This window comes from Micromys minutus, assembly GCF_963924665.1.
Source record: "Micromys minutus genome assembly, chromosome: 9".
In the NCBI taxonomy this organism is placed as follows: domain Eukaryota; kingdom Metazoa; phylum Chordata; class Mammalia; order Rodentia; family Muridae; genus Micromys; species Micromys minutus.
The window spans coordinates 42463515-42478499 of NC_137978.1; the positions used below are offsets into that span (position 1 = coordinate 42463515).

General features: G+C 46.1%; 1 protein-coding gene across 1 annotated transcript; it reads left to right on the forward strand.

The window, feature by feature from the left end:
- Positions 1–13141: 13141 nt before the first annotated feature.
- On the forward strand, positions 13142–13939 carry LOC308424800 (large ribosomal subunit protein eL8-like; the record flags this gene model as incomplete). Its single annotated transcript, XM_080921978.1, has 1 exon — positions 13142–13939. The coding sequence occupies exon 1, from the start codon at positions 13148–13150 to the stop codon at positions 13937–13939; it is 792 nt and encodes a 263-aa protein (XP_080778104.1). The 5' UTR covers positions 13142–13147.
- Between the last annotated feature and the right edge of the window lie 1046 nt (positions 13940–14985).

The window sequence follows — 14985 nt, forward strand, 5'->3', positions numbered from 1 at the left end:
ACAAATTGGCTAACAGCAATATGGATCTCTAGTTCCAGGAGATCCAATGCCCTCTTCTGGCCTCTGAGGGCAATAGTCATGCGTGTGGTACACAGACATTCATGCAGATAAAATACCCACTGCTAGAACATACTCACTTGAATCTGAATTTTTAGGTTATTATCAAATATTCCTTTTAGTATAAGCATATCTGCCCCCCCCCCATGCAGAGTTTAGAATACACTTATGGTAGAAACGTACTGTTTCTTTGAAAATCAAATTTATTTTTATTTTTTAAAAATTTTGTATTAAACATTGGAAACCTTTTATTGATGTATATTAATGGCCTTACCCAGCCACACAGAATGAAAGCACACCATTTCTGAGGAACCGGAGATCACCTTATTAAACAAAATAAGCCAGGATCAGAAAGACAAATATCACATCTCTCTAGCGCACAGAGTCTAGATTTCAACAAGGCTATGAAGGTGCTTTGGATTTATCTGCCAATCCTATTTACAAAGCCTTCTACCTCTGACCCTGCCGAGTCCTCTGTCTCTAAGCCTCAGCATCAGCCTTCTTACACCCCATCAGTCCTCTGCTGCCTCTTTCTAGACTTTCTAGGCCAGGGCTCCTGAGGGGATTAACTGAACTAAGTGTTTTGAACAGTGCTGCTTCTAAGGAACTGAGCTGGTTCCCAGCAGCAGGCAGTGGGGGTTTTATTTTTTATTGCCCAAACCTTGGACCACACCCACTCTACCATTGCTGCTGTTTTATCTGGTCAGTCTTACCCATTCCTTTTGTTTATGTATTATTTAATTGTCTGACCGACCCGAGTGTTTCTTCGAGCTCTATTGTGATTGATACTGGGAGTGTGAGGTAGTTCAAAGTACAGCCCATTGACTTCTCCTGAGAGGATGGTGTAGTAGGACCACACCTAATGCTACCAGGTCCATCTTCTCTTTCTTCAGATCCAGGAGTGTCATTGCACCTCCTTTGTCTTCTTTACTGATCTCTGACGTCTGCTCTCTCCAGACAGATGCACCTACAAGACTATGAGCCAAATACATTTTCCTTTGCTTCAACTTAGCTGGGTCCAGGTATTTTGTTACAGTGACAGAAAGCTGATGAATACAGCCATCCTGCAGCAAGACCTCAGACAATCTCTTCTCTGGAAAGGCTTCTCCAACTGAACCCTGGATGAGATGAAGGTCACTGATATATTTATTATATTATGGCATGGCTATGGATTGTCTGTAATTAATGTTGATAGTCAGTCTCTAACAGAAACAGTGGGATGTAGTGAAGTCTCTGAGAAGCAATGAGGGGTGTAAGGGAACTGCGCCCTCCTCCTAGGAGTGAGCTCCCATTCCTATAGCTTGGGTCAGGCTTTTGCAGTCAGCCATACTAGCTCTCAGCATTCATGCCCTTCCCCCTCTCTCTTCCCCAAGAAGCCAAAAAGATGCTTGGACCATCCTCTGGGACCTGTATAACCTTGAGCTAAAGCAAACAGTTTTCCTTTATCCAGCCTCAGATATTTGGCTATAGAAACAGAGAATGGATCAAGATAAGCTCTTATTACACATTATCGTGATTTCTTAGCAGCCTGTTACCTTGGCAGTCTGTGATGTTAGAGAGGCAGGAATATGCATGGTCCTAGGCTTTGTCCTCAGAGTCCAGTGCAAAGCCCAAGGCAGGAGGGGATGTTCACACCAATATTTTACCCAGTGAAGAAACAACACTCTGATACCCTCTTGCTCCTTGGGAGCAGGTTCCTTGGGTGTTTGAGTCCTTTATGGTCAATGTCTAGAGAGGTTCCAAATGTGCCCAGCTGTGATACCCATTCCTCCTGGTACTCTAGCTGGCCAGGTAGCAAAGAAATAGCATACCGGAGTGCTTAATTTCAGCCCTGCTTTTTCTAGCTCTACGAATCATGTGTCAGGCACTGGGCAAGTTCCTTCTCTGAATTCCAGAGTCCTCATTTAGCAGGTAGAATTCCACAGTCACAGCTGAACAGAACTAGGGCTGGGGGTAGAAATATCTAGGGGCATTGAAGAGGACATGAAAGAACTCAGCAGACAAGTTTTCCTCTTTTCCTTGCTAGTGGGCTAACTGAGGCCTCTTTCCTATGGAGTCAATGGAGGAAGCTTGGCAGCCTGTGACCAATATGCCTGGTCAGTTTGTCTAAAGCAGTGTATTTTGGGTTCTTGATCAAAATCAGGAAAGCCCACACTTTACAGATGAGAAGGGAAAAGTGTGGAAGTCAGAGAGGCCTCGTGCTGAGACTGGAGAGAGAGGGGGGGGGTGGGGCAGAAGCAGTGGATCCATCATCAAGGTGAAAACTTAAAAGATGATTGATTTCCTGCCTTGATGTCTGCCTTTCAAGGGCCTTGTTGGGCTCCCCCCGGGAAATCAACTTTGAGGCTTGAAGGCCACAGAAAGGCATTTCCTCAGAGCCCTGTTTCCAAGTGGCTTCCTGTGTCTCCACAGGTAGAAATTCTGTCCTTGGAGACCCGCCGTTTGACCTTGAGCCCATACCTCTGCTCTTTTCTTATAGTCCAGACCCTGTCAGGAGTGACAGGCCCAGAGCAGGCACACTAGATCCCACCCAGCTACCCTGCTACCTACCATCCACCTGCCAGTGTAGGGTTTCAAAGATCAGAGATAAGTGTGCTCTGGGGTCAAGGTGAGGCCAAGATGTCAGGAGTGACACATGAAACAGGTCACTGGCATACTCGGTGTGAGAATGGGGGGGGGGGCAGATCTTCTCCAGGAAGAAGAGCAAGCCAGGACAGAAGCATGGAGCTAGGCACAGTGGAAAGGAAATGGTGCAGGCTGGGAGCTGCAGAAGGAGAATGGTAAGGAGCTATCTAGAATACTCAAGGCATCAGTTGGCGATTCTATTACATAAAGGCCCAGGGTCAAGGCTGGCTGCTTCAGCTGTAACCCTAAGGATGGAGTGAGGGTGACAAGGGGTGATGGGTGGAGAGTCCCTTCTCAGAGAACTTGACAAACAGGCTGAGCTGAAAGAAAAAAGTCAATCAGAGGCAGCCGAAGGTGCTTGTTGGGTAAAGTGCTTGCTATGCGAACAGGAGGATTCATTTTGATCCCCAAAACTTATATAAAACAGCTGGAGATAGTGGTACTCACCTGTAGTGTCAGAACTGGAAAGGTGCAGACAAATGGATCCTTGGGGCTTGTGATATCCAGCCTGCCTATTAGAACACACACATCACACTCGTGCACACATGCAACACACCAAAAAAAAAAAAAAAAAAAAAAAAAAAAAAAAAAAGGACAAAAGGATCAAACTGGAATTTCTGGGTCCTTCCATGACCTTCTTCCATGCCGTACCCAGCCCTCTTTCTTAGCTCCAGGTATCAGGTTTATAGGACCTAGATCTACCTCTAGGCATGCTCTCCTGACCCGGGAGCCTGTATTGGAGTCAACCACCCCTGGACCTGTGGAATACTAGTGCCATGATTCACACAGGTCACACTTCACCGACCGTATGCATTTATGAGTGTCCTTCCTCACTTTCCCAACACACTACTGTTAGCCTCCACACCCATGTTCTAGGTGAACCCTTAAGAGCATGTGTGCCTTTGGGAAATGAGGACTGTTTTAGTCCGTGTAAGTATGGCCGTGTTTCTTGCGTCTTTGATCATGCTATTTTTTTTCAACTTCTGCCTTCGTGGCTGTGCATACATCTTGTTTCGTGTTTTGTTTCATCTTCTGAGCACACTTAGCTTGCTTCTGGCTCCCTCTTCCACACATCATGGGGCATGTGTATTCTCGTGCATGTTCCTCTGGGCTGGTGTGGGGTTTTCTTTGGAAGGTTGCAGGGTCATAGAGTATATCCTTCTTCAGCTTGCTCCGTAATGTAACTGTACCAGTCCACATCCCACCTGTCCAGAGATAACCCCATGACCCTTCCACCCACACCTGTCCAGACCTGATTCTGTCTGACCCTTCCACCCACACTTGTGCAGACCTAAGCCTGTCTGACCCTTCCACCCTCAGCTTCTGTTCCTTGCATCCTACGTTTCCACTGCATAGTGTACATTCAGTAAAGCTGTGCATTTCTGGGAACTGTGCAAACTTCATGCTTTATAAGCTAGCACACTAGAGAAGGGACATTTGTGGCTCACATTCACGCAGCTTAGCCTGGTCCAAGTTGGCAAACTCAACAGAGTCTTGGTATACCATGGCCCTGTCTCTTTACTCCAAGGTTAAAGTTTTTTTTTCTTTTCATTTCATGGAAGTGGGGAGAAGAAGCCCACAAACCTGAAGCTACTGGAGGTGAGAGGAAAAACTCATGCCTGAAATTACCTTGCTTCCCCAGAGGAGTCCCACCTGTTGAGGAAGGAAGAGATGGGCTTTGTTGGAGTAGGGCTGAACTCCAGCCACATCCTGTAAAGCAGCCAGGGCTCAGATAACCAACTCCATAGGTCCCTTTCTCCCATCCCTAGCCCTGAGACCAAGATGATGTGGCGGCTTTGTCATCAGACTGAGTTTTCCTAGTCTTTAACTCTGGGTTGTACCTTCACTTTACTTTAAATGTTTAATTTCTTTTTTTAAATGTTCATTTTGTTCTTTATCTTCCTTCCTTCCTTCCTTTCTTCCTTCCTATCTCTCTTTATTTCTTCCTTCCTATCTTTCTTTCTTTCTTTTGTGTGTAGGTTACTGGGAAGACCAGATGAAAGTGTCACACCCCCCTGGAGCTGGAATAATAGGTGTTTGTAACCTGCTGCACACAGGTGTTGAGGACCAAACCCAGGTCCTCTAGAAGAGCAGAAGTCCTTTTAACAGTGGTGCCAAGCTCCAGGCCTCCGGGTTATGCTTTTAGAATAAAATTTGTTTCCAACATAATTGTAAACTCTTCCAATGGATTAAAGCTGGTTTGGGAAATCTGAGGCAACAAGGAAGTCAGTTTAGAGTTTATGACAGCATTTGGGGGACATTTACAATGTAAGCAGAGAGAGAGAGAGAGAGGGAGAGAGAGAGAGAGAGAGCAGGTTTCATGATGCATCCACATGACGTTCTCACAGGATTTGAGGGCAGGAGTGTTATCTCCCATCCTCTTAGGCCTCCAGGATATTATTTTCTCAGTGAATGTAGTATGGGAGGGTCAGGGTAGAGTGGAAGACACTGTCTATTGGGACTGAACTTTCCAAGTGCCTCTTCCATCAGACCAGGCAACAGGTCCACCCATAAGGAGTGATCCCCACATTAGAAACTCTCCTTTGGGTCTCATGCTGTTAGGTAGCACATGTCTAGACTGTATATATCTCTTCCCAGTCTCTGCAGTGAAAGCCAGGAAATTGGTCTCCTTTGTTGCATGTTCTTTATGCAAGAGCAGACACAGCCGCCTCCACACCTCCGCCTCCACTCAGCTCCCCAAATCCACCCTGGAATCACAGGCAATTTAACAGGCAGATCTAATCTCACCAAGATTTTAGAGCCATCCAGCCTCTGCTTATCCTGTCCTTCTTCACCTCTTCCTCTTCCCCGTGCTTTTCCCTAGAGGATGCAGAAGAGAGACCTGGGAGGCAGAGGTAGGAAGTACCACTCAGCAGTGAGTCTTTCTACTGGATATGTCTCCAGCATTTCTCAGACAATGTAAACGGACTGCTAAAAACACAGAGCCACAGAAGCCTGGTTACAAGCCACGTGAACTTGAGCAAGGTACTAGATTTCTCTGTGTCTAGATGTCCTGCCAATGAGATGTAGGGGCATTAATATGAAAACAATATAAGCAAAACTTGTTTGACTGGCTTGTTTGTGGTACTCACGTGTTTTGAGGCCTGTTATAAAGGCCAGAACGATGGCCCATTTCCAGTAAGTGGGAAGTGGGTGTAATGAACAGGGCCATGGTTGATGAAGATAACTGTGCAGCCACAGAAGTTGGGGAGGGTCGGGAGCTGACTGGCCAAATGATCTTGTACTTCCTTCCTTTTCATCGCTGTCCAGAATTCAGAGAGTCTCCATGCATGCAGAAGGGATTCCTGGACACCAGCATTGAGTTCGTGGGGGGGGGGTGTTTGGGGGGAAGGAGGTGTGACAGTTAATACTGTCATTTTAACAGGATGTAGAATCATCTGTGTGGAACCTTCTAGAATGTATTGATTGAGGTGGGCATACTCCATCTCATGCAGTACCTTGGCTGGGGTCTCAGAATGAGTAAGAAGAGCTTGAACCGAGCACTCACATTCAACACTGTCTGCTTTCTGACTGTGAACACATGACTGGCTACCTCAAGCTCCTGCCATCTTGGCCTTCCCACAGTAGTGGACTGTGCCCTTCTTCTTTCTTCGGTCAGCTATTGTAGTGCAGCAATGTAATTAATACAGAAACTATTTCCCTGCTTAGGCCAGTGAGGTTGACATGTTTGGGGCCTCTATTTTGGCTAGAGCTCACAGAAACACAGGTGGCACATTAAAGGTTAAAAAGCACTCTGGGGGTAAGGAATGGGGGAGTGGGGAACCTCTAGAAAGTCCCAGAGACCTGGGATATGAGAGGATCCCAGGACTCAATGGGGATGACCTTAGCTGCAATATCCAACAGTGGAGAGACGGAACCTGAAGGGAGCACCTTCAGTACATAGACGGGGCCCCCAGTGGAGGGATGGGGTCACCAACCTACCTTCAATTTTTTGACCCAGAATTATTTCTATCTAAAAGAAATGCAGGGGCAAAAATGGAGCAGAGATTGAAGGAAAGGCCATCCAGTGACTGGCCTAACATGGCATCTATCCCATGGGCGGACACCCTGACACTATTACTGATGTAATATTCTGCTTACACATGGGAGCCTAGCATGGCTGTCCTTTGAGAGGCTCTCCCAGCAGCTGACTGATACAGAGGCAGATACTTACAGCGAACTCTTGGACTGAGGTCAGGACCCCACGGAAGAGTTAGGGGAAGGATTGAAGGAGCTGAAGGGGGTTGCAGCTCCATAGGAAGAACAACAGTATCAACTAACCCAGAACCCCTCAGAGCTCCCAGAGACTAAAACACCAATCAAAAAGCATATATGAGCTGGCCTGTGGTTCCCAACACATCTATAACAGAGGAGTGCCTGGACTGGCCTCAGTGGGAGACGATGTGCCTAATCCTGTAGAGTCTTGATGCCCCAGAGAAAGGGGATGTGAAGGTGGGTGGGAGTGTTAGTGGGGGTGGGTGGGTGGATGAGGGGGTGAGGGAGCACCCTCTCAGAAGCAAAGGGGAGAGGGATGTGAAGAAGACCTCTTGGAGAGGGAACCAGAAAGAGGGGCAACATTTGGAATGTAAGCAAATAAAACAATTTAAAACAAAAGCACCCCGAGTTCAAGATGCAGGGCAGTGGGTTCGAGTGCAGGTCTTGCTTTGCTGTCCCACTGGACTGGACAGGAGCTGGAGCTGTGGACTGGATTTGTGTTATTCCCAATTGTAGCTTTTGTATTTAGCATCCCCGAGACAGTCATCAAGCACTCGGGAAATCCAGCAGTGGCACAGGAATGAGTGAGCACACAAATGAGTGTGTGCACACAGATGAGTGTGTGCACACAGGTGAGTGTGTACACACAGGTGAGTGTGTGCACACAGGTGAGTGTGTGCACACAGGTGAGTGTGTGCACACAGGTGAGTGTGTGCACACAGGTGAGTGTGTGCACACAGGTGACTGTGTACACACAGATGAGTGTGAGCACACAGATGAGTGTGAGCACACAGGTGAGTGTGTGCACACAGGTGTGCCATAAAACTTAGGATCTCCACTGGTTTAGGGTCCTCTGCGATGAGCAGAGGCTTATCCTTGGAAAAGACACACTGTTGAAGAGACCAGCTAGTCCTCTATCATCTTCTTTGCTGTCAAGATCGAGCAAGACTGGATGGAGAGTCTTGTTTCCTACTGGGGCTGAGCTTGTGTCTACTGCATATTCCACTGTCTTACTCAAGTGAGCCCAGCAAAGAAGGAGATCAGGTCGGTCTGACTTTCACTCTACCCAGGCAGCCCACAGTCAACATCACTCCCCATCTGGGAACTCATCAACCCCGGACAAGCTTTTCTGAATGAAGACAACAGCTTACACACACACACACACACACACACACACACTCCAAGGCAAATATGAAGGACATATTTTGGTCCCTAATCTCTTAGGGAGGACATTGTGACCCATCTGTGGGTAGCGTTGCTGAGCAGGTAGGATCACATGTGTTCCTGTGATAAAGGACAATGGTAGTTCACTCCCATGTCCACGGTGCATCTGATACCGAGATCACAAAGTAGTTCAGTTGCTCTTAAAAAGAGCTGGAGAAAAGAAGGGGTTACCTTTTATTTCATTGTCAACGGGCCTGGCGAGAAAATAGCTGTAGTTTAGGAAGAACCCAACTCAAGACAAAGCCAAGATGTTCTAAATAGCAGAGGGAAATTTCAAAAGAACCCAGGTCCTCAGTGACCTTGGTAGCCTCTGAGTTAATCAACCCTGGGACTGGCCTGCCTCTGGATGAGTTGTAATATGAGATAACGAATCTTTTTATTGTCTGGGGCTGTTGAGTTGAATTTGCCGCATCCAGGAAAAACGAGAAAGCAAAGCCTGTGATTAGATCTTGACATCTCAGGAGAGCTGACTGCTTCTTTGCTTCTGCCGTCATCGATCTGCAAAGAAACCTGGTCCTCCCATCACGCCCTCAATCCCCACCCCTGACACACACAGACACCTTCCCCCACATTGTCTATATTAGGCAGGAAATGGAAGCAGTCATGTGACTAGCCCTATAGGACAAATGTACTTATATGTTTAAAGTCTAACCGATAAAGACCCTGCTTTATTCAGATCAAGGGAATGAAGCGACACCAGGTAAGATCGGGTGTGAGCAAGCCAATTAAATGGTGACATTTATTAGTGTCTGGTCCCTGAGCATAAGGCCTAATTGGTACACATTTGTCCAGGAGAGAGTTTCTAAAGTTATAATTCTGTTGTTAAAACCCAAACTCATAATTCTGATGCTAAATGGTCCTTCTGTTCAGAGACCATTATGCAATTCAAGAGTCAGCCTGTGCCCAATACATAAAGCTCTCATAAGATGATTCCAAGCCTTCTGGGCTTAGCTTGGCCAGCCGTGTCCCCACAGATCACCGGCAGTGTCCCCAGAGATCACCCCTCCCAACTACTCTCCCTCTCACCTCATCTCCTGCCCAGTGGAAGCCAAGCTGTCTCAAGTATAGGTCTCCTGGAAAGATACTCTATAGTGGTCATTTGCATCCAGGGTGTATAATGTGCAGAGGTAGTGGCATTGGAGGGAGGCATCATCTCCAGAAAGACCAGGTGAGTGGTGCAGGAAAATGGGGAGGACTTTAGTTTGGACACAATAGCAGTCAGAGTCATTAAATCTTACAGCTAAGTGCTCCCTTCACAGGGAGCTGAGCCTATGACTCTAAGAGAAGCCAGTTATGGGCTTCTGGAACAGCACATGGCCCCAGGCAAGGTCACAGCTTTGGAAGGGGAAGAACAGTTACCAGGAAGGACATTGTAAGCCATCCACAATTAATACAGTTAACCCTTGGGGCCTCTTGAGTCCCGTCTTCCTCTCAGTGAAGGTTCTGTGAGGCTCACAGCAGCACCCATGACTCGGCTAAGTAGAGTTACAAAGCACTAAGAGGAAACACTCTTTTACTCCCCTTTACTCCCTGGACCTCCTGATCACACCCCAGCGGATGATCCCACGCTCACGTGCACGAAGGCAGCGCTAGTGGACTTTGTTCTTAAAAACAAGCAAATAAACATTATCTATATCTAATAGACTATAAGATCCCACCCCAGGGTAAGATGAAAGATGCACGGACCCTTCCTTCACCCCTTCTTTCTTGCCACCACCTGTCATCTTTGAAAGATACTTGGTAGCATTTAAATTGCACGGATCCACTTCAGACGAGGGGGAGAAAGGAGGGTGTGGATCTGGGAGAACATAGGTACTGGGGGCAGGGAATCAGAGTTGCTTCTGTACGGCAAACAACAGTACTGATTGAATGCAGTTAAAGAGTTAATCATAAAAAAAGACGAAAGCATAAAAAAAAAATGGATCCAGTTGCCTTCTAAGTCCGTGTGCTCATAACCTTGGATCTGTGCTACTCTCACTTAGCCTTGGTCAGAGAAGCCACAGCAGTTTGGAACTGTTCGTAGTGCTGAGAATAAGTGACAGACTGCTAAGCTGTAGATGAAGCATCTGGACCAACTTGTTCCTTGATTCTCAGGGAAAATGGAAAGAATGTCCCATCCTCATACCCATTCCTATTGGCAGCTTATGGCTGCTGGGCAGAATGTCATTTTTCTTCGGGGATTGGCCATTGGTAGGTTGCCCATGCCACAGAGGATGACTCCAAATCCAAGCACACTTATGAGTGGTACTAATTAGGCTCAATGGATTACCGAAAAGAGAGAGGAGGAGAGAAAAAGTGAAAGAAGAAAGAAACAGAGGGATGGGGAGGGAAGGAGCGAGGGAGGAAAGGAGGGAGAGAGAGAGAGAGAATATTAAGTTGGGAGGGAGATGTGCTGGGGGAGGGAGGGAGGAAGGGAAAGGGGGAGGGAGAATATTAAGTTGGGAGGGAGATGTGCTGGGGGAGGGAGGGATCGAGGAGCAGGGGGATGGGAGTTGGATATGACCAAGATACATTGTTGTTTGTATGTAAGAAAATGTCAAAGATGATTTCTTTCTTTAAAGGGTCTAAAAATCAGTCCAAAAGGATGTTTGTATAAACTAGGGTTATCTGATCCCTTTTAAACATTCTTAAGTTTGCAAGCCTTTCTAAGCAAACCAATAAAGCAAAAGATTGATGAATTTGATTACTTAAGAACAAAACCTTCAGTGGGTCAAAAAAACACCATACGCAAAATTTAAAAGCAAACGGCACGCTGGGGAAAATATAATAAGCATATATTATAGATTAAAGGTTGATGCATGTGAAGAACTCTCAGAAGTCAGAAAGGCAAAGATAACCAAGGCCATAAAAATGGGCAACTGACATAAATAAGCAATTCACTAAAGAAAAATCCCTAATAGACAATAAACTTATGAGGACAGATTGGGCCCCACTGGAAACAGAAGCTTTGTAAATTAAATCTGCAATGAGCGTGGGGAATTGGGCTCCCCGTGAGCTGCTGGAGGGAGTGTGAACGGCGAGACCTCTTCAGAGAGAGATTGGTCATCTCTTTCACGGGCCTTTAAAATATACATCCATATGCTTGACTCAGCCATTTCCCTTCTAAGAATTTACCTGAACGATCAAAACCAATATATATATGCGAGCTATTTATGCATGAGGACATTCAGTAAAGCATTATTTATATTAATGAGATCTAGAAATAATCTGCATAGACAACCATAGGCAACAAAGTATAGACTATCCATAATGGGAGACAGTAGGACCTATTAGGATGTGGCTACTGAAGAATATTTACCAGCGTGTGAAAATGAGGGTAATGTGTTGCTAGATGAAAAAAGAGGGCTGTAATACAAGAAAGATAAACACCACGATCTGTGTGTATTTACTTATATGTGTATATGTGTAGGTATATGCATGCATGTCTGTATCGGCATTTATGCAAATATATATGTGCAAATATGATATGTGTATGCATATGGTGTGTCAGTATATGTATTTATGTATGCATTGTGTAGGGGCAAATATATGTGTGCATTTATATATGTATATGTGTGTATTTGTATAAGTATATGTACACATGTTTCCATTTATATACATATGTACCTGTGTATGTGTGTGTTTACATATGTGTGTAAATGTTTATGGGTTTATGTGTGTGTATATATGTGTATATATGTGTATTTATGTATGCATATAATATGTGTGTGTGTTTGTTTATGTATGTGTGCATATGTGTGTATTTATGTACCTGCGTATGTGCATATCTATGTATATCTGCAAATGGTTATGGTTTATGAGTGTGTTTATATATGTGTGCATATATGCATATTTATGTATGTGTGTATGTACATGTTTGTGTGTTTAGTTTGTGTGTGTGTACCTATGTATGTGTGTATGTGTATGTATGTCTTTGAACATGTATTTTCCAAATGTTAATTTTATCTACTTGGCATCAAATTAGTGATTTAAAAAATTTTTTTTAATGTTTTTTTTTTTCTGTGCACTTTCCAGATTTTCTGAATTAATCAAGAATTACCTTTATATTTAGAAAATGAAATGTCAAGAAGAAAATAATTGGCTTTGGTAGAACAGGTACTGACAACGGCCTTGTTACTATTAAGCAGCAGGCCTGGACGGCTGGCACCAAGGTGGGTCAGGCTCGGGTCTGTCTTGTCTGAAAGCAGAAGACTGAAAGCTCACTCTGGAACCATGGAAAGCGCCCAGGGCAACATGGTGTCTGGTATGAAGCCAAATGTTATTGTAGGCAAAATGAGTGCCAAGCACCTCAGTGACCAGCCATGGACAGACAGTGAGGTGGACAAAGGTAAAAGTGAGCAGCATAATTAGTAATCCTGATGTCTCCCTCTCCTTTCTCACACAAAGTTCACTGCAGGAGAAGAGCTCTTGTCACCAAGGCAACCTGATTTGAAGCAGAGGCTGTGGCCCCAAGGAGGCTAGCTTCCACCTTGTTCTCTTCCTCCAGCCTGTCCTTCCCTCTGGCTTCAGTCCAATTTTCTCTCCAGAGAGTGTCGTCTCTACATCGCAAAGTAGAGATCGCTGCGTTCGCTGTATGAAGACATTTTATGTTAAACTTGACCCCCAGACTCAGCTGCGTGAAACTCCTAAGTACTCCAAGCAAAGACTGTTTTGATTTAGCTTTACTGTTGGAATGGATTGTAACGCTGCCGTGAGGCTAGGGTGGGGGCGTGGATACGTGGTTTACATAAAGGATGAGTAGGTACATGAATGGGTGGGGTAAAGGGAGGTGGGTGGGTCAGTGGGAGAGGATGTGAGTGGCTAGATGGGTGGGTGAGTGGAAGGAATGAAGGAACAATGGGTGAGTGAATGAATGGACACAAAGGCGTGGATGGACAGACTGATGGGTGGAGAAATGAACTGATCAGACATCAACTATTTCTGAGCAGTCCACTCCAAATCTATCTGAATTTCATTTAAGCTCAAGCTGGGATCCTTGTTAAAATGGATCTTAAGTTAAGGTTCTCCAGTCCTCCAGCCGAGCAAGATGCCCAAAGGGAAGAAGGCCAAAGGGAAGAAGGTGGCCCCGGCCCCCGCCGTCGTCAAGAAGCAAGAGGCCAAAAAGGTGGTCAATCCTTTGTTTGAGAAAAGGCCCAAGAACTTCGGCATTGGGCAGGACATCCAGCCCAAAAGAGATCTAACACGCTTCGTCAAATGGCCACGCTACATCAGGCTGCAGAGGCAAAGGGCCATCCTCTATAAGCGGCTCAAAGTACCTCCTGCCATTAACCAGTTCACCCAGGCCCTGGACAGGCAAACAGCTACCCAGCTGCTTAAGCTTGCCCACAAGTACAGGCCAGAGACAAAGCAAGAGAAGAAGCAAAGGCTACTGGCCCGTGCTGAGAAGAAAGCTGCTGGCAAAGGGGACGTCCCAACTAAGAGACCACCTGTCCTCCGAGCAGGAGTCAATACAGTCACCACCTTGGTGGAGAACAAGAAGGCTCAGCTGGTGGTGATTGCCCATGACGTAGACCCCATTGAGCTGGTGGTTTTCCTGCCTGCCCTGTGTCGAAAGATGGGGGTGCCCTACTGCATCATCAAGGGAAAGGCCAGGCTGGGGCGCCTGGTACACAGGAAGACATGCACCACTGTTGCCTTCACACAGGTTAACTCAGAAGACAAGGGTGCTCTGGCTAAGCTGGTAGAAGCTATTAGGACCAATTATAATGACAGATATGACGAGATCCGCCGCCAATGGGGAGGCAACGTTCTGGGTCCTAAGTCTGTGGCTCGCATTGCCAAGCTAGAAAAGGCAAAGGCTAAAAGAACTCGCCACTAAACTGGGTTAAATGTACACTTAAGTTTTCTGTACATAAATATAATTACAAAATTAAAAAAAAAAAGTTAAGGTTCTCCATTTTACAAACTCTACAACCTGCAGAAATGGAGTCACATGTGCAAACTCATTCGTGCCAGGCCCAACCTCTGATCCCTCCACTCCTATTTCTGGTCTTCTCCGCTCCCTCCAGAGGCGTATGTTGTTGAAAGCTGTGATGATCCGCTGCATTGGGTCACACGCAAAAGCTGTATCACTTGCCAGGCACAGAGGGCTCCTCAGTAGGGCCACACAGACGATGTCACACTGCATGCTTTCCAATGGTTCCCCTAGATAGAGCGGTATGGGCTAAAGATCACAAGATAACTTGTTTGGCAGCTCCACACCCTAGCTCTGCTGTTCTTTGGTCACTAGTGGATCACACCATTGCATCTGAGGCCAACTCTATCCTGTAAGTCAACTTGTGGGACTGCCTGCATGCCCTTAGCTGTCCCCAGATTAAGGGCAGTGTCAATGTCAACAATTCTGGAGAAAGTGGGTCTGCAAGGCATATCCTGCATGCTAACTCTCTTTTCTGAAGGCAGAGTGAAACCTCCCATTTCGTCCTCAGCCCTACCCTAATCCAGAACCCATGGACACTTGCCTGGTCAAGGTCAGAGATGCCTGGTCCTCTACTGAAAGAAGGAGCTATAATGTTCCTGTGCTGAAGATGGCCAAGCCCCATCCCAGGGTCCACACTGTACTGTGTGCAGGCTTCTGGTTAAGGCCCTGACCTCCCTCCAGTCTTCAGTTCCTAAATTCCTACAGTGTGACTGGCTGGAGCCTGGTCACACACATGCCATACCTCTCAACAATGATTGTGTTTCCTTGTGCTCTTAGATGCTGTCTGGGTCCCCAGGCCCATAAGTACAGTCTCAAGCTGAAACAACCAAGACACAGGTTTCTGTGTCCTCTCTGTTTCTGGGAAACAACCTTTCGCATTTTATCCTAATTCTGAATCAAGGTCCAGTGGGCCTGTGGAGCTCAGCTAGACTGTTAGCCCCTCTCTC